This window comes from Rhizopus delemar, genomic scaffold, assembly GCF_000149305.1.
Source record: "Rhizopus delemar RA 99-880 supercont3.9 genomic scaffold, whole genome shotgun sequence".
Taxonomy (NCBI): Eukaryota; Fungi; Mucoromycota; class Mucoromycetes; order Mucorales; family Rhizopodaceae; genus Rhizopus; species Rhizopus delemar.
In genome coordinates, this window is record NW_027137835.1 from 756,576 (window position 1) to 775,122 (window position 18,547).

The 18,547-nt window shown below is 33.1% G+C and overlaps 7 protein-coding genes across 7 annotated transcripts; 4 read left to right on the plus strand and 3 right to left on the minus strand.

Annotated features, from left to right (window-relative positions):
- Positions 1-1,328: 1,328 nt before the first annotated feature.
- On the minus strand, positions 1,329-2,639 carry RO3G_11374 (uncharacterized protein; the record flags this gene model as incomplete). The annotated part of the gene is made up of 5 exons (XM_067665958.1): positions 1,329-1,399; positions 1,491-1,699; positions 1,755-2,026; positions 2,075-2,290; positions 2,406-2,639. The coding sequence occupies 5 exons, from the start codon at positions 2,637-2,639 to the stop codon at positions 1,329-1,331; spliced, it is 1,002 nt and encodes a 333-aa protein (XP_067522059.1).
- Positions 2,640-4,372: 1,733 nt separating this feature from the next.
- On the plus strand, positions 4,373-6,281 carry RO3G_11375 (uncharacterized protein; the record flags this gene model as incomplete). The annotated part of the gene is made up of 7 exons (XM_067665959.1): positions 4,373-4,745; positions 4,881-5,596; positions 5,662-5,796; positions 5,849-5,873; positions 5,930-6,046; positions 6,105-6,173; positions 6,274-6,281. 7 exons carry the CDS (start codon positions 4,373-4,375, stop codon positions 6,279-6,281), a joined length of 1,443 nt encoding a protein of 480 aa, XP_067522060.1.
- Positions 6,282-6,689: 408 nt separating this feature from the next.
- Positions 6,690-6,989, plus strand: RO3G_11376 (uncharacterized protein; the record flags this gene model as incomplete). The annotated part of the gene is made up of 2 exons (XM_067665960.1): positions 6,690-6,848; positions 6,903-6,989. 2 exons carry the CDS (start codon positions 6,690-6,692, stop codon positions 6,987-6,989), a joined length of 246 nt encoding a protein of 81 aa, XP_067522061.1.
- Positions 6,990-7,567: 578 nt separating this feature from the next.
- Positions 7,568-11,318, minus strand: RO3G_11377 (uncharacterized protein; the record flags this gene model as incomplete). Its single annotated transcript, XM_067665961.1, has 18 exons — positions 7,568-7,629; positions 7,682-7,729; positions 7,776-7,959; positions 8,015-8,037; positions 8,091-8,200; positions 8,253-8,362; positions 8,417-8,470; positions 8,533-8,554; positions 8,645-8,735; positions 8,785-8,884; positions 8,928-9,087; positions 9,134-9,227; positions 9,302-10,213; positions 10,266-10,332; positions 10,382-10,540; positions 10,596-10,647; positions 10,786-11,041; positions 11,156-11,318. The coding sequence occupies 18 exons, from the start codon at positions 11,316-11,318 to the stop codon at positions 7,568-7,570; spliced, it is 2,667 nt and encodes an 888-aa protein (XP_067522062.1).
- A 1,667-nt stretch (positions 11,319-12,985) lies between these two features.
- RO3G_11378 (uncharacterized protein) lies at positions 12,986-13,253 on the plus strand (the record flags this gene model as incomplete). Its single annotated transcript, XM_067665962.1, has 2 exons — positions 12,986-13,147; positions 13,221-13,253. The coding sequence occupies 2 exons, from the start codon at positions 12,986-12,988 to the stop codon at positions 13,251-13,253; spliced, it is 195 nt and encodes a 64-aa protein (XP_067522063.1).
- Positions 13,254-15,218: 1,965 nt separating this feature from the next.
- Positions 15,219-15,579, plus strand: RO3G_11379 (uncharacterized protein; the record flags this gene model as incomplete). The annotated part of the gene is made up of 2 exons (XM_067665963.1): positions 15,219-15,347; positions 15,454-15,579. 2 exons carry the CDS (start codon positions 15,219-15,221, stop codon positions 15,577-15,579), a joined length of 255 nt encoding a protein of 84 aa, XP_067522064.1.
- A 1,963-nt stretch (positions 15,580-17,542) lies between these two features.
- On the minus strand, positions 17,543-18,141 carry RO3G_11380 (uncharacterized protein; the record flags this gene model as incomplete). The annotated part of the gene is made up of 3 exons (XM_067665964.1): positions 17,543-17,855; positions 17,943-18,055; positions 18,121-18,141. The coding sequence occupies 3 exons, from the start codon at positions 18,139-18,141 to the stop codon at positions 17,543-17,545; spliced, it is 447 nt and encodes a 148-aa protein (XP_067522065.1).
- Between the last annotated feature and the right edge of the window lie 406 nt (positions 18,142-18,547).

Sequence of the window (18,547 nt, forward strand, 5' to 3'; positions counted from 1 at the left end):
TGAGTAAAGTGTGATTATCTACAAGGGTTTGTTTATTCTGTAACTGAAAGGGTGTGTCTCAAAGGCTTTTTGTCGATTTTACTACTGCAAATATTAAAGTTCATGTTCTTTGCGCTAAACAGAAGTATTTTCTTTTTTAAATATTCAGAATCACTTGAAAACAGGACGCATAGCATAAATCAAATAAAGCATTAGAGTGAGGAACTACTTTTTTTTTGTAATTGTGCTTAATAAAGTCACCAACTGTGGGCTCAATAGGTAATTTTTACGCCTTTTAAAAGACAAGATAAGATATTTTATTCTTGAAGTAAAGGTTGTAATGTATTGGAATAGTAATCGTAATACAAAATAAAGAATTGTGCTTGTTCTTTTTTTTTTGAGTTATTCATTTATTCCTCCGATTCCTTTTCCCCTCTCTCACTTGTTGTTTTATCGGCATGTAAACCAGTACTGTTATGTTACACTGGTCACACATCAAGATGCATGCTTTAACATTGGAAGAAGCTTTACCCCTTTAAGCCATGATAATTGCACCTTTCCCCCTTTTTTCTTAAAAAACGATTATTTACTATACCTTAATGATATCATTAACCTACATATTGGCAGATTGCCAATAAAAAAATGCTTTTAGAATAAACAGTGTATACTCCTTAATCAAGCTCAGTCTTATCTAGTTGTAGACCAAGTAGAGTATCAATGATTGAAACTGTAAAGGCTTTCAAATGTGTATAGCTTGTTTAGTCTAAATGAAGAAAGATCTATAAATCCCCTGCGAAAAAAATTATGAACAATGCATTCTGTCTTGAGAATAAGTTTATCTCATTCTCGTCCAATGAGTTTATTATTGACTATTTAAGAAGATAAAGCAGAGCAAAAATTGTTTTGTATTCCAAGTCTCAGAGATGATAATGAAGTTTAGTTGCATAAAAGAACCAAATTCAAAAGGGTGTATTAAGTGTAAATAGCATTGCCGTTTCAAATTGGATTCGAGTTTTAAGAGGTAAAGCCGGTAAAAACTTGTTTTGTGTCTAGAGTTGTATGAACAGAAACATCAGCTTTACCGATTGAGGATTTGCTCATTATTGAAAGTTGCTTTAATACTTACTTCATATGTTGTATATAATGTCAATTGGCAACTAAAGATTTCTTTGATCTATCTTTAGTAATGAATAACATGAAGTATTGTAGAGAAAAGCATTTTTCCTTTTTCTATTGAATAAGTCATATCGTACAATCATAAGAAATTCTTTTAATAAGTAAAATTAATATATTAATATATAATGTATACATAAAAAGTCCCTTATCAATGGTCTCTTACTGCATCTGCATTACTTTGACTTGAAGAAGAAGACAGTGGGATGAGATCTTTGTTCATTTGCAAAGGTTTGCTGTACATAGTCTTTGACAATGAATAAACAATACCTGCGATGAAACCTATCATACTCCATAAGTCTCTGTTTTTTGTATTTCTCTCTCTCTCTCTTACTTACCAACAATGATAGCAGTAATATTTCCAAATGTGGCAGGGTCACCAAAGAATAAAATACCTGAAGCAGCAATTGGCAATTTATTTAATGCACCTACCATAGAATAAGTAGTGGATGATGTCGTACGTACACACCAGGCGGAGGCATAAGACATGGTAAAGGCAGACGCTCCAGAGAATACCATGGCCACAATCACCTGTTGACGAATATGACTAGGACTAGTATTATTGAGCCTCTTTTTCCCTTCTCCTTTTCACTTTTACTTACAAGTTATTAGACAGGTTTTCAGTGGACCAGTCTTCAAAAATAAAGCTAGGAATGATCAAGAATGGAATAGAGATGATGTTGTTATAAAATACTGTATCAAAATCCTTAAAGTTTGTCAGCTTGATTCTCTTTCTCATGTAGAGCACAAAAGCTGCTGATGAAATACAGTTAGTCGCCATCCAAAAATATCCTGCGATGGTAGTATCCAACTGTACGATCTCTGTTAAACTGTCACTGATATCTGCCCATCCTGCAATGATTGAAGATAAAACCTAAGAAGCATCAGTGCTGTGAATAGCTCATCGCTCTACTTTGTTTACCATCAAACTAAAGGAGACCAGCATCAAACGGGTAACGCTTCCACCAAACCAAAGCACTTCACCATAAGCAATAAGAATGATGGTTAAATTTTTAAAGATGGTATAAATAGGAATACGAAGAAATTGAAGGGCCTTTGATCCAGTATAGATCATACCGACAAGTGATATGGCCACCGGTAGCCATTTTTGTGCTTCCTCTTTGTCAAAATCACGAAACTTGATAAGGTTTAAGAATTTAAATAACACTAATAAGAAAACTGTAACCACGTTCTAACATGTAAAACATCTGTGTCAGTCCCATTTAGTTCACCGGTCACTTTATAAAAGTTACCTGAATTGTTAATAACAAAAAGTTCATATTAAACTCATATCCACTCAAGACGTACTTGTTTGTCACAGTCATTAATATGGAAGCAAAACAATAACTTGCAATAGGTAGAATAGCTCTTGCAGCTGGTGAAAGATGAACACCAGATGGTGCTACTAGTGTCGACTGTTGACTGTTGCTTTTTTTCTCTTCTTCCTGGTCAATCACCACTTTATATTCTTGTTTTTTGTTTTCCATGTCTATAAAGAAAAGAAAAAAAACAGGGACAACTGATGAATAAAAAATAAATAAAAAAAAAACAGTCTGAGTTTACAAAATGATCGCCCAACCTGGTCGATCCCTTATCTATCAAAACATTACACAAATCCTGAGTGTTCAGTTCCATTCAATTGAAACATTTTAACTGGGCTTAAAAATTATTTTAAAGTGTCCCAGTCTCTTGTAATTCGTGTCATTACCAATAAACAGATTGATTTTATTTTCTAACAAGACAGCCACTGCCTATGTGATCCTCAATATGAATTTACTGATGGCATTTAATAAAAAAAAGATAGGGCTGTTAGAGTAATTTGTCGTCTTGTCAGTGGTTAAAATAGGTTCTTTGTTGAAACAGAGGGCTGCTAATCAAGATAATCGACTTCAGATATGCCATTGAGATACTATTGCTTCACTAATTTATCAATTGGATTGCATGAATTAGATAGTTGCTTTGACGAGCTCTATTTTCATTATATTATGCTTTGGTATTCTGCTGTTTGATGACATGGATGACAAAGATATCCTGGATTCGGCGAAATCATTTTGAAAGAAGCACGAATCAATAGCATGTTTGATTGCTTAAAACAAAGATTGGGTAACTATAAAGTTTAAGTTTTCGATATAAACCAAGTTCAAGGTCAAAAAATACCTCACAACTCTAGCCTTTTTTTTCTTCAAAAGATTTTTTTTGCCTTTTAGATATATATTATCTAAATGCTGCAAATTTTTCAACCGTTTATAAGAGACATGCTAAAACAACCTGTACTCGGTTGAATGAGTAGAGTTAGCTATGACCGAATAAAAGAATTTAAAAGTCTCTGTGAAGTATTCATTAGCCTGATTTTGTAATTTAAATTTAAGATATTTTTAAAGCAAGACAAAGTATAATGTATGCTCTTATGTCTCTTTATAATATTGGCATATATAGAATTGAGTTGTCACGACTTGTATTAAACAAATCAAGTAAGCTTGGAACTTTTTTGTTTATTTTCATAGTGTTAACAGCTTGTTACAAGGTCTGAAGTCATATTCTCTTGTTAAAAGACTAGCCAGCGACTTTAATAAAGAGACAAAGTAATGAGATACATATTTTGTTCATGGATGAAAAGTTTAATGCTTATTGAAATTCATCAAAGAACACATGAATATAAAAGTAATACAAGTGTATCGGATATTGACTTGCTACGAAAACATAAACAGATTTAGAATAAATGATTGTAGACGGATAGTGCTAGGTGTTCTTTCTAAATTTGCTATATTACAATCTCGTCTAAAATAGATATTGCTGCCCATATAAATGACAGGCAAAAAAGACCTTAGAAGAGGCTTTGCTTTTAAAGTCCATTTTGATGTTATCCATATTAAACCAAATGAGTAAGAAAAAGGCAAAAAAATAGAGTGCTTATAAGTTGGTGCCATTTTGCTTATGATAGGTCTTTGTGATATTTTATGTGTTGATTCTCCACTGGAGCCCATTGTCCTGTTATACATAATTCTAATCATGTTAACGGGTTTATCCACATTTATGAAACACACATCCCTTCAAATAAGATGATGCAATAAACACCTTGCTGTTAAAATATATTGCCTGTCTATAGCATGTTAATGCTTGGAACAATTCAAGTAGTAGTTCCCATAGATTTGGTATCACAAATATTAAAAGAAAATGACATTATAAACTAAATCTCCGGTTAAATTATTTTTCTTCTTTCATGGATACATTTATCAGTGAACAAATAAAGAGGCTTGATACATCTCTCGATTTTGCATTTACAAAACATGTACAAGAATACAGTTCTGCACAACAAGCCAATGGCAGTGAATTCTTGGTGCGTGCAACTCAAGAATTATCTTCAACCACACCACTACCATTTGAAAAAGTTCGCGACTATTTAGAACAATTTAGTCAAACCAAAGGCACAGAAGACGATCTAGGATGGTTATTTATCGGAAAATGTGCACTTGCTGTCTATGGGCACGTCTTTTCGGACGTGCTCAACTTGACACTGCCAGTTTCGGAATCGATCGATTACTGGAATTCCATTGAAGGCAGTAGTTCTCGAGAAATGTACTATGCTTTACAGAGTAAGACAACAATTCTATCGCATAAGAAAAAGAAGAAGCTAACCTGTTGAAAAGCGATGCCTTTCCGTTTATATACTTTATTCAGTGATGCCATGAACCGTGTTCAATCCATCCCGTCTTTGTTTTCTTCTTCAGACTATCTGCTCACTCAACTCTTTCCTGTACACAGTAAAAAGTCTTTTAGTGCACGCCGATTCTTTCAATTGTCGTCATTACAAAAGCGTCGTCCATTTTTACTTCAAATGATTCATGAAGAGATCCGACTAAAAAGAGAGGCATTGGAAAAGTTTCGATCGGATCAGGCAGCCAATCTGGGAATGCTCCTGATGGCTTCACCTCAATTCAATACTCATAACGTAGGTCCAGAGATCTTTAGGACGACCGTCGCCAATCAAGTCAAACAAAGTGTCCATATGCTGAACGTCTTGCTGAATCCAACCAAAGAACAACAACAAGCCGAGACATTGACCCAACTGAGCAGTACTGCTACCGATAGAGATGCTATCAATCGGGAACAGGTCGTGGCTGATCTCCTTCAAATTGTGGAACAGTGGCCAGAGGTGCGCAAGTCAAACTTGGGAGCCGTCCAGGCCTCTCATGGTATCCCTTCCACCTGGATGCGTTATTGGATCCCTATCACTGTCTCTTATTTTGTAGGACAATGGTCACTGCGTTATCTATTGAAACGAAGGGGAGATATTATACAATTTACGCAAGAATTTGCAAGTACTGTTTATGATTTCCTGACGAATTGGGTTTGGGATCCTGTTAAAAAAGTATGGGAAACGATCCGATTAAAGGATCAACGGTTGGGTTTGTTAAGTAAACAAGGATTACAAAGTGATTTAGCTGTAAAAAAAAACAACGAAAAATAGGTACATTCTTCACAAGAAAACTAAATATATTTCTTGTCTAGTCACTTGAGCGTATGGTGGTGGGATTTGCAAAAGACAATATGCATTTAACTGAGAGCGATTTAGCCAAATTAGCAATAGATATACGTGAAGGTGATATATCTGTTGTGTTGAAAGAATATGAAAAGGAAATAAAGGTAAAAAGAAATATGAATAAATTCTTTTTATTATTGACCCATTTGTTATTAGAATCCGTTAAAGAATGTCATTCTTGGTAAAGACAAAATGAAACGATGATTTACTTTTTCCTTTGACTCATATGAAATCTAGGTGATTTGCTTCAAGCAATCCTTATTCAAATTCAGAAAACTAAAGTAGATGTTGACTTGGCCATGTCAGCTTTGGATAAACTATTGAAATCCAATGAGCTTAATTTTGCCTTTTTGGGTAAATATATGCATGTACATTATACAAGGAAAAGAACTCATGTAAAGAAAAAAAACAGCTGTCGCACCATCCATGCTTGTAACATGGGCATCTGCTTCTTGGTTAAAGGATATATTACAAGGTAAAAGTAAGCAACGTATGACTAAAACTGGATTGCCTATACATGAAACACTCAGGTATGTCTTTTTCATATTAATTCTCTTTATTCTCATCTTCCCACTTGATAGACGCATAGAAAGACAGTTGATTATCAGAACACCACAACAACCATCGAGCGAATGGCAGCAGAGGACGATGATAAGTGAAAAAGATAGATTACAGGCTGACTGTGAGACCCAAGGACTTTTATTATGTGAGATTCATTTGTTAAGAGCCTATGCAACCACTTTACCCACAAGAAAGAATACAAGAGCAAGATTTTTAGAAGACATACGTGATTTAGAGAATCCTAATCTGACAAACACTCAAAAAATACAAACCATTGCTCGAATGTGTCGATTCTGGAACTTTTTGTCGAAATAAAGAAAAATAATTCACGTAAATATAAAAATAGATTCATAACAAATAAGCTCTTTTCTCTCCTTAATTCTCTTTATATAAAAGGGGGCAAGCAAATGTTCCCCCTTTCTTTGTTTACTTTATCATGAAACTTTCAATCGGTTTATTTTTTATTCATCTTTATTTGTTGACTTTTATTGAAGCAGTTACAAACAGTGTAACTGGTGAAGGAAGCGCCCACAGTTTAGAAAATACACAATCCATTGTTTATACTTTTACTTCACCCGATGGAAAAGAAATAAAGGTAAAATGTTAAATTTAGAAAATGAGCAAAAAGAGCTTATCGTTATCTGCATAGTTTACTGAGCAGGATTTAAAAAATAATCCAGAAATGAAGCAAATGATTACTAGGAATAACAAGGTCTATCAAGAGAAATCTATTTAACAATAAAAACCCTATTTCTCTCTCTTTTTTTTTTTCCGCTCTAAAATGGATTTTTCTTGTGGTTGCTTGTTTGACAAGAAAGTGAAAGAACCTCATTTTAAAAAGACAAAATATTTCCAAGATCTAAGCGCAAGCTTTGCAATCAATGCTAAAAATGAACAATTAGGAGCTCAGTGAGTTTTCCTTTTTCTGATTTCTATATGCTTTAACACAACTCTTAGTTACTCTTGGTTAGTTGAAATGGTCAAACCAGTCAAGTCAGTTTATGTTGAAGCCACTTTTGAAAATCCAAGCGATCCTTCAGATCCTATTATTGTACCAGGCGTTCAGTTGGTGAACGAGGCCTTTGAACGTCCTCGCTATTACTTTTTATCACCTGCGCTCACTTCTTTAGACTGTAAATTGTATGATATCAAACTAACAGCCTATACCGACAAATCAAAAAACAAGGTGATTACGCAACATGAAAACCAAATCTTGTCAAGAATCAATACAGATGCTTGTGTCAAGTCTGAATTTATGGAAAGAATGGCAGCTGCAACAAAATATGCTGACTGGGAAACAAAACAATAATAAAATTATAGCAAGTCATCGAATGGATTTCGAGTAGAGACACGTGTCTTGTCAGCTTTTGGTAGACCTAATAAAAAAAAAGTTTTGATAAACTATTCCCTACATGATATCCTTGTTACCTTCACTATCTTCCCACCATTTCTTTGTATCTGAACTAGGTGGTGGCGCTATACTGGGATGTTAATATCCAGTTGATAAATTGTTACAACTTACGCGTTATAGAATCCAGTGAGACATCTATCAGAATATCTACAAGTGGATCTTTTGAAGCAGGAAGAGGCGCGGTCATTTTTCTTTTAGGTAATTCGGGTGGAGAAGTCTTGACTTCGATGGAACTCAAGCTTTGGTATATTTCCTTTTGCAGTTTTGATTTTGCTTCATTGTCCAATGTAATGATCTTTTAAAGAAAAATGAGCTCTGTAATCAATCAATAAATAAAACAAGAAACTTACGTCAGCATCAAATATTGCAAACACTGATACAAATAATGCTTAGTGATAAGAACAATATTTTACAACTACAAATTACCTGGTCTGTGATCTGAAGTATAGAGCTCCGCTCTGTTATATTGAATTTGTTTTAATTGTTCGCCTTTAAATAGGATTCTATCCGTCCATCCTGGTATTCTTTGCTTTTCACTAAACGCAATAATGTAAGATATAGCAAGTATACATTATTTGTATTTTATACCTGGTATCATAAATATCTGTGCCGACATCATATTTATAAGTTGGAAGAAAAGAAATCAATCCTTCTTTATAACCCTTAAACACATTGCCCCTTTTCATTTCACGTATAAGCTATCATTTTTTGTTAAATACAAATAAAACTTGTCATGTAATTTCTTGACTTACTTGGTCATGATTTAATAATGCTTCAATGTTTCCCTGGTATGCATATTCTCTAGCCTACAAATAATATTTAGCATATGTAATACACAAACGCACGCATTGTCTTTTTTTTTCTATACCTCTAAGTTTGTCATGGATACTCTATAATTAAAATCACTGACCCATATAATGTTGCTTGTAAAATATAATATCAGTCCATATGCCTAATATACACCCTATTCAACTACTTACTCATGACTGTCTATTGTCTTTCCTCTTAAAAAGCGCAAACCCTCATTGATTGTACGAAAATCATTATTACGGTCATCCACGTTCGATTGACCTGAAAAGAATTATTACAGGCTGTAGTATGTAATCATATTAATATATACCAGAGGCAAAGTGTGCCGCAAGAAAGCAAAAGCTAGTATCACCATAGTCCATGCGAATGGCTACAGCACCTTTATTTCCAGCTATGCCCATAATACCAGTCTAACAGATAATGGGTAACTTGTTTTTAAACTTTCCACATTACCTTTTTAATAGCACTTTCTACGTTTCTTATTTCATCAACAATACTTGATTTTGCAAATATGACAAGTGCAGCACCCACCAATTGATTTGAACGTAATAAAGTATACTTTTCTCCATTTTTTGAATTTAAAGTATGTTCAATTTGTTCTTCCCATACTTTTCTATGGTACTGTTAAGCACATGATTATAACGAAATGTTTTGCTTACCTTGTTTCTGCGTCTGTAGCCATCACTTGCTGAGGTGATAATTCAACTATTTCTTGAAACCCAATTGCATAAATGTCAGGCTCATTGGTATTTCCTATAATGAAGGATAAGCACACAAAAAAAAAAAAAAAAAAAAAAATAAACAAACAAACGTTTGTAGATGTTTACCTTCAAGGTGTTGAAGTAACCAAGGATCTAATGATTCACCTTTAAAAGCTTTGCCATTCAAATTATAAGATCCACAAAAAATGGATATTTTCCGACTCTTTGAATATTCTTTGACTCTCTTGGTCAACTGGCGTGTCACAGAATCAGACAGTGGATCATGTATCGCAATCACCATTTGATTGGCCAACTTGCCCAACAATAAATCAATGACTTCTTGTCTTGCTTTATCTTGGAAATTGTTGATATAGAACCGATTGACTGACCGTGTGGCATCACTCAGTACATTCATAAATGTCACTTTGCCTGTTCGCGTAAAGGAAGACTTTAAAGCGCCTGTGCCCGCATAGATTCTTGACAGTCCGTCGCCATTCTCGGCCCAGAGGTGGGAATGACGAGCGACGAGTGAATCCATCGCATGTCTACTTCCACTACACGAATTCAAATAATCCAATAAAAGTCTCTTTGAGATCTCATTTTGTACAAGGTTTGTACGATCCAAGCAATCCATACAGTTGGTTCGAAATACACCTCGCTGTTCACATATAATCTGGTTGTCATCCGTATCCATCAAAAAATAGCCATAGTCTTCTAGATTGTCCTTGATGTCGCTCATCAAGTAGGCTACATTATCATAATTGCCACCTCTGCACTCTGCATGTAGGTCAAAATTAACCATACGGACCTTTTCGGCACAATTGAGCTGATTGACGGCTGTGTTGAACGCATTGCTCAGCATGCTTTCGCCAGAGACAGTACCTTCCTTTTGTGATAATAGGTTGACGTTGCAGACGCCTCCGTAACGATGAGTAAGATCGTCAAAGTGACGTTTCACGGCTGGTAATGTGGCTCCTGGTCCTCTTGATATCTGTATCTTGTGTTGAACAAGTTGCATACCTTGCTGCTCCCAAAATACTATACATATTTCAGTATACAACAAATATAGATGCATACATTATTATATTACCTGGTACGCTTCCTCTTATTTGTGTATATGAGTAACATATTCTATCAGAATAGAGTATAGTCTCCGTCTATACTATTTTGTGAACATTTCATTCCCATCTATTTCTCATAAATTACCTCTACAAAATTAGCTACGTGTCCATTATCATCTATTCCTCTTGAGTTAAATCGAGTTCCAGCACGTTGACAACTTAATTTAGAAATAACTGATAGTTCGTATTTTTCGTGATCTAATTTTATTGTTTCTACTCCAACATATCCTCTTATTGCAAACACCTATTCGTATCGTTATTATCCTATATACGTATCGATAGTCATACGGATGATTTACCAAGAAACCTCCTCTGTCAAGGTCCATCTGCTTTTTTCTGTCTAATTTGGATCTATATTCTAATAAACCAGATATCATGAATTGATTCCACAAAAAGTGCCGATCAAAAGAATAAACACCTGATGAAGCCACCGAGGTTCTAGACATATTTTTTATGAGTTTTATAAAGGCAATTCAATATCATTTGTACCTTGCTTGCACCGTCTTTGTTAAATCAAAATCAAGTGTAAAATAAAAGTTTCCAGTAGAAAACAACTTTTGCAACTGAATACAAGGGTGCTCTACGCGGTTTGTATCGATATCATCACTGTCATAAGCATAATCCATTTCATCATATCTTGCAGAAGAAAGTGAATAAAACGAGACCGACTGAATCTTGTGTACCTCTTCTCCAGCTCTTATTCTTCCAACTGATACACAGTCGGTCACAATAGCCATAAAGCACTCTATAGATAACATTTAGTCTTTGAAACCTCAGGACAATATATAAGAAAGGGACAAACCTGATTGAACTGTGATGAGGCCTAGGCAACCAAAGACTGGACGTGAGTTTAGTATACGCCATTCAGAGTCTTCAAATTCTGTAGGATTGTAAAGCTTGGCAGTAGCTTTATTGTTTTCATGTTCTTGAAGTACAAGTACAGCAGGTGGAGCCTCTCCTAAAACAGTAGGTCGAAGTGCTAATGCTCTCGGATGTTCTCGCAATAACAAGTGGGTTTGCATTTTTTAATTGTACAAAAAAAAAAAAAGATTATGAGCGGAAGGGGGGGAGAAAGACAAGTTTCAAGTTTTTTTCTCTCTCCAAAAACTAAGATTTTTTTTTCCTTTTCTTTCTTTTTGTATGAATATCTATTATCACTTTAATTATTTTTTAAAGGGATTCAAAGAAGCCTTTGATTGGGCTTATGTTTTTCATTTAATTAAAATGTAAATGGGAGAATAAAGACAGAAAGAAATACAGATGACCAACATCGTGTAGATCTAAACCAGTACAGCGCACCTTAATCAAGAGTATTGCTCTTAATGGAATAATATACTTGGGAACTCTTGGTTTATTAGAGATATTTTATACAAATCACCAACTATTTGGCTATTCATACATTGTAAGAAAAAAAAAACTAGTTTGTTATATGGACACATATTTATCATGTATATGTAGGATTTAACTGGTTATCCTTTGTATTTGATTTGTCTTTTATTTAATTCGAAGCTTTATTCAAAAATTGCTCAGGTTGAAGAATATGAATTGGTCGACAATAACATGAATACAATTATCTTGTACTGTAATATGGCATTATTTACCACTTTATTAAAACAAGTGCCGGTGCTTGGATGGACATTGGCCTTTTTTATTTATTGTATTGTTATGGCTTATTATTGCTTTGAATACAAATGGATGAAAGAAGAATGGCCAATTGAAAAGCGTATTTCTTTTGCAGAAGAACATTGGAGTTATTATCTTGGTTTTGGTATATAGAATATGAATATATATTGCGTATAATGGAAACTGAAAATTGCTTCAGGATTGCCAGGTACCCTATTAACTTTTTTCCTCTCTACGCTTAAAGCTGGCGCAGTATTTGCTTTGATTTATCCTTCGGTAAGTTGATAACAAATAAATATGAAGAAAAACTGAATAAGATGGGTAAATAGTATATTATGATGGCTTCAGTAGCTAGACCTAAACCAATGGATCACATCAATGATGATCGACTACCAATATTTTTTGGTGTCAGAGTCATGAATCAATGTATTAATACCTTATGGTCTCGCTTTTACAAACACTCACGAGTGACACTCCCACTGAATAGATTAGATGTAGTTAAATTTTCAAAAAGAGAATAAAAGGCTTATACACCTATAAAAACTCCAAATGAAATCCGCCCTTTTTTCAGTTATTCAAAGTTGATCAAAAATAGCATATTTTTCAACATTGTTGTATCCAACATGGTCATCTGTTTTGTTTTTCGACAACAGACATTTTTTTATTCTATTTGAGAGCGTGAAAATGTATATTTAAAATATCGGTATTTTGACTAAGTGCAACAAATGGATTTCGTTCTTTGTCAAGGATAATTTATTTAACTAATAAATGATTGACAAAACACTTTTTATAAGCAAAAAAAAAAGCAACTTGTAAATGTACTACATTCATAAATTTTGAGTATGTCTTCGGGTTTCAGCACACAGATTTTTCTGCAAATGTAAATGACCAATCATTTTTTCTATTATAATTATAAATACTCTTGCATTGGTCATAAAAAACGCATTAACTTCTAATGACAACTCCACTGAAACATCATGGACCTGAAATATACCATTAGATAGTCAAATGTTCTCCATTAAAGCACTGTATAGGCTGGCATTTCAAGTATGATTAATATAATACTATGCAGCAGCATCCTTTACCCAAACGTCAGGGCCTACAACCCAAGTCGAGAACAACCTCGTTATTTACATTAGCCTTGTGTAAAGAAATTGCCGTTGAACAACGTCTTGAGTGCAAAGTTCCGGTTGAAAATGCAATCTTATTTATAATTATTGAATATTTAGTAGGTTGAGAGGGTGAGTGGAACTTTTGTATTTTTTTTTTCTTTTTTTTTGTATATGTACCTTTATTTTTAGTATTTTCCTCTTCTTGTTCAATACCTTTGTTGAAAAAATATTTTCTTTTGGATATTGGGGATAATGCACTTTTAATTTTTGAATAATAATAAAATTAAAAAATTCTTTCATCATACAATAGATTTCATAAATATAGGGTTCAATAAATCGTTAATTTACAGCACATGTAATACCTTTCTTTAGCCGCTTATTTGTAGCTTATTGAATAGCAGCTTTTTTATTTTCTTCTTAGATATAGTAATTTAAAAATTAAAACAAATAAAAAAGTATCTTTATCTAGAAAGCTATATTTCTCGACTCAAGTTATAAAAACTCATGATGTAATCATGAAAAACAAAAGACGTAAAAAAAGAGGAAACATCGAAGAAAACAATGTTAGTTATAAGCAATGTCCTATTTAAAGAGCTTTGTATCCTATTCATGGAGATCATGCCCTCTTAAATTTAAATATGGGTATTCTTTGGCAAACATCCGCTTCTCATTATTAAAAACTACTTCGTTGTAAATTTAATGAATAATAACAGGACCTCTTACTTTATTAACCTGATAGTTATTATGGCAGGAAATAATTGAAGGAAATGACAACAGTAAATAATTACAGATTTCAACAAATGATTATCTATCATCATAGGCTATGTGCCTGATTATATTTCAATCTTTTACTCTTCATTAGTTTTTAAAGTAACACAAAAACCTCTGTATAAATAAAATCAGAAAATTACAACCGCAAAAAATGGCATTGATAGACTATTTTATATATTTCCTTGAAAGCCATCATTTTTGCTTATTAAACAGAGAGTTAAAAGCTAACCAAGATGAAAAGCAAATTTTTAGGAAGCCAATAGTTTGTTTACTTGTTTGTAGTGGTGAGAGTAGTCTAATTTTTTTCTAAACTGTATGTTACACATAAAAGTGAACCTATATTTACTCTCCATTTTTTTAATTAAACACATGAAAAATATTTGCTATTTTTATATATAAAAAAAAGGCTTTTTATATAAAGATTTACTTATATACTAGGAAAAATGGATTCTTTATTTTGCATATATGTTGTTAACAGCCAAAAACAATAGTAAGAAAAATGGTAGGTCTTTAAATCGCATGTAAGGTTTATGCAGAAAATGGTTGCACAAGCCAAAAAAGAACAAACATCTCATTGTATGCTTTAAGATAAAAAGATCAATTTATTAGTCTCAAATAGTAATTGCAGCTTATAGGAAAGCTTAATGATCGAAATTAAGCAATTTTATCTGCCTGTACCCACTCTAGTCCAATGAGTCTTTTTCTCTTTACTTACTGTGCGTTATAGATCAATAAAATTTTGAAAATAATTGACAACGATTTATTGATTGTATTGAAAATTGATCGTCAATACAAACAATAAATGCGGTAAATAGAAACAATATAAATTTGGAGGATTCAATTGAATATGTCATATTTAATTGAAGCACTCGGCCTTGGTATTTATGTTATGTAATACGCCGGATATTGCTTTTTGTCATTTTTTACAAGATCTTTAGTATACCTACAAATCTACTAAAATTGGAATATGTGCAAAATAAATTATTATTGCTGATCTTTATTTTTTTCCAAAAAAAAAAAGAGGTTGACCGAAACTAGAGGAAAATCAACGGAAACAACAACAATGCTTTTATTAATACGAAAAACAAGGATTAGCATTTAAGGGGTGTAAACAATTTGAAATTTAAGAGTTTTATTTCTATTGGTTGACATTAACAATCCGTAACTATATGGTAAAAAACTAGCTGTATAAATCCAACAAATTGAAATGGACAACGAAGTTTTATATTAGAAAGGCAATAGGAATGCTGCTTTTTGCCTTTTTTTTTGTCCTTTTCATTTTGGTTCTTGATATGTCTTTCCATATTTTATGTTTTAAATTCGGCCCATTTAAAGTGATTAATCTAGATTTGTGTTTCTAACTTGGAAGATAAGTCGCAATTTACCTTTCTTAATAACTGCTTATCTCAATTTACTATGGCTGAAAAATTGGTTTGCCCTATGATTTGTAACTGTTCAAAAAAAAAAACTCATCAGACATACAAGTTACCTATTGCAATAGCCATGTGCTTACACATTAGCACATCGATCGATAAAGAAGAAAACGTAATGTGTCAGATTTTTCTTTCAAATAATCATTTGTAGCATATTTCTTTCAATACTAATGACGATATCACGCGTCGACAGTTAGAAAAAATTGTAAAAATAACAGCAAAAGAAGAAATCAGATTTGACGGGTGAAAAGTGCCCAGTGTTTGTTATTAGTATCTCGCTTGAACATTACAAGTATCAACACAACTATCAGCGTATGACATATGCAAAAGAAACTGCAGAATAACAAAAACAACCTGAACCCGTTTATCTTAATAGCTTTACCGAATGAGACACTCTAATTACAAATGAAATTTTTCTTTTATATTTAAAATTGTAATACTTTTTAAGCAAATTTATTTATTCATTAAGATCAATTCTAAAAGAAAGTAATAAAAAATAAAAAATTCATTGGGCCAAGGATAAAAAATGGTCAATAAGATAACATGTGGACGACGGCAGCATCCATAGCGTTTTGAGATCCAAATCGCAAAAAGTTGGCCATGTGAAATCTGGTAAAGTATCTATAGGATAGCGATAGTGATCCAGTTCAAACAATATATAGATGGCTAACCAAGAATCCAAGAAAACTTGTTGGTAAAAATCTTAAAAAGAAACAGCAGAGGATCATCAACGGTCAATAAACTATGCATGTTGAAACAATGAATTGCATGCTTTTTGTACGAAAAGCTTAACTACATCCAACTTTTCATCAGTCACTAAATGTGTGTATGTTCCTTTTTTTTTAATTTTCGTCTACTTCTGTTCTTTCTTGGATAACGACATTAATTACATTTATTGTGAACAAATTTCCTATCATGGAAAAGTGGCTCATCTTTAGTTCAGTTGTGAAACTTCATTTTACTTCACCAACAAATTGTAATTGGTAAACACACTGATTGGTGTCGTGTTGAAACATACAGTCAGCTAAGAAATTGGCGTCACCAGTAGTAATTTTCCGGCTAAAAAGAGGATGATTTGCTGCGCCATATTGAGATATCCGCTATTCGTAAAATATTTTTCAGTATATTATTATACTATTAGGATATGAAAAGAACATGAGATGCATACATAAGATCAAATATTAATGTTACTGATATCACAATGAAGTGTATACAAACATTTACTTAACCAGGGCTGTTTCAAATGCTATGATTACATTGCCAACTGTGATTTTTTTAAATCTGAATGTCAAAAAAATTTCTCTTTTTTTTAGTTATTGCTATGAAAAAGACAATTTGAGCTTACATTTAGTAAAAAATACGCTTTATTACTAATAACTATATATTGAATCATCTCATAATCAGTTTAAGTTTATTAATTTGGCCTCACTAAAATCATTTGTTTGGATAGAACGAACTAGTTCCTTACAAGCTGCATTATTAACAATTGACAAGACGTTTTACACATTCAATTTGATGCAAAAGAAAGGGATAAATTGTATTAGTATTGATAAGCTATCTATATAGTCAATAAAAACAAAGATAGTACAAGTTGTTTAACTTTAGTATTCTCTATAAAAAAAACGTCGATAATTGACAACAATAAATATATATTCTCAAAAGATCCATAATTTAATTTATCTATAGCTGCTCAAAAGTTGGGAATATTTGAAGACATTCTTAATACGGAAAGTATATTGTATCTCGTCCCTTACAAGAAGGATTAGCTGATCCAACCACCTCTGAAATTTGTTCAGCAAGCCTCTATTTCTATTCCTGTATTGTCACAAGAGCAATTGTATCAACAGTCAAGGACGACGGAGAATCTCAGCCAACAACTGCTAGACTAGGGGATGTATTTAGGTTTGAGAGTCTACCTGAAAGTATATCAATATATTTGCTAGTTTTATCCTTGAAAAAATTGATTACAGATGGATACGGCATATTAACATTGAAAGGTTAGACCAGATACAAAAAATCGTATCTCATCAGGTGTTGCGGATTATCAAATGTTGGAACTATTCGTCTTGTACCAACCTGTTCTTGAAATGAGTCAAATTGATTGTGATGCAAGAGAAGCAGATTCGACATTTTTGCTTGATAAGTGTTATGATAAAAAAAATGATGCATAAATTATTTTAAAAATCTGTAGCCTATTGTTTATTCTCCTCTCTTTATATTTGCATTCTTCCTTTTAAGTTTTTTATGGAAAAAGAAAAAATGTCTATTTCTCACCTCACTTTATTTTTTTTATTTCTAGGAATTTTTTTAAGATGATGAGCGGCTGTTTTCTGATGATTGACTTCTAGAGGGACTGCGCTCTCTAGTAGAGGGTGATCGAGAGCGACCAACACTTCTCGAACGATCTTCTCTACTGTATGAGCGACTACGCTTGGGTGAGCGGGATCGACTATCTCTTCTTCGACGTGGGGGGCTTCTGGAGCGTGACACAGATCGAGAGTAAGATCGTTTGCGGCTGTATCTGTCACGGCTGTCACTACGACCTCTGCGTCTATCACGACTATTACTACGGCCTCTACGTCTATCACGACTATCACTACGATCCCTTCTTTGACGAGTACTATATCATAGAGAATAGATGAGTTAGACCATTTTCTTCTTCTTTTGAAAATACGTAAATCTCTTTCAATGTTTTGTGTGAATTTACCTTGTACAATAGCGTGCCCAATGTCCTCTTTCTCCACATTTGAAACAATTCGAATCACTTTCTTTGCGTGCACCTTTTGCTATTTCAACTGCAATGCGAACACCGTCAATTTTCTTAAAAAAAAAAAAAGGCATGTTGAGTATTGGTGCAATCTTGTGCATTTAAAGTTTTTCATTACCATGCCGTCAATGTCTTCCATTGCTTTCTTGGCATCTTCAGAATCTTCAAAATCAACAAATCCAAAAGCTTTTTTTTTTTTTTTAAAAAAAAAAATAAGAATCATTGCTTATTCAAAATGCTTTTTTTATATACCAAATTTGCTTCCTCGTTTAACTTTGCAATCAATTATTTTCCAAATTTATCAAAGAGTTCTTCAAGTTCTCTTTTTTCAAAATCAGAAGGTAATCGACCTATAAACAAAGACATTTTGACTATTTATAGCTTTAGACAACAAGGAAGAAGAGAAAAAAGAAAGCTTGTGTGCTTGGGTTTTTTTCTTCTTTAACTTCAAATTTAAAGAGCCGATGCTTAACCTATTCTTTGTTTTGCAGCATACAATAGATAGTTTGATCCAGTCGATAGAAGTATGTGAAATAAAGAGAATA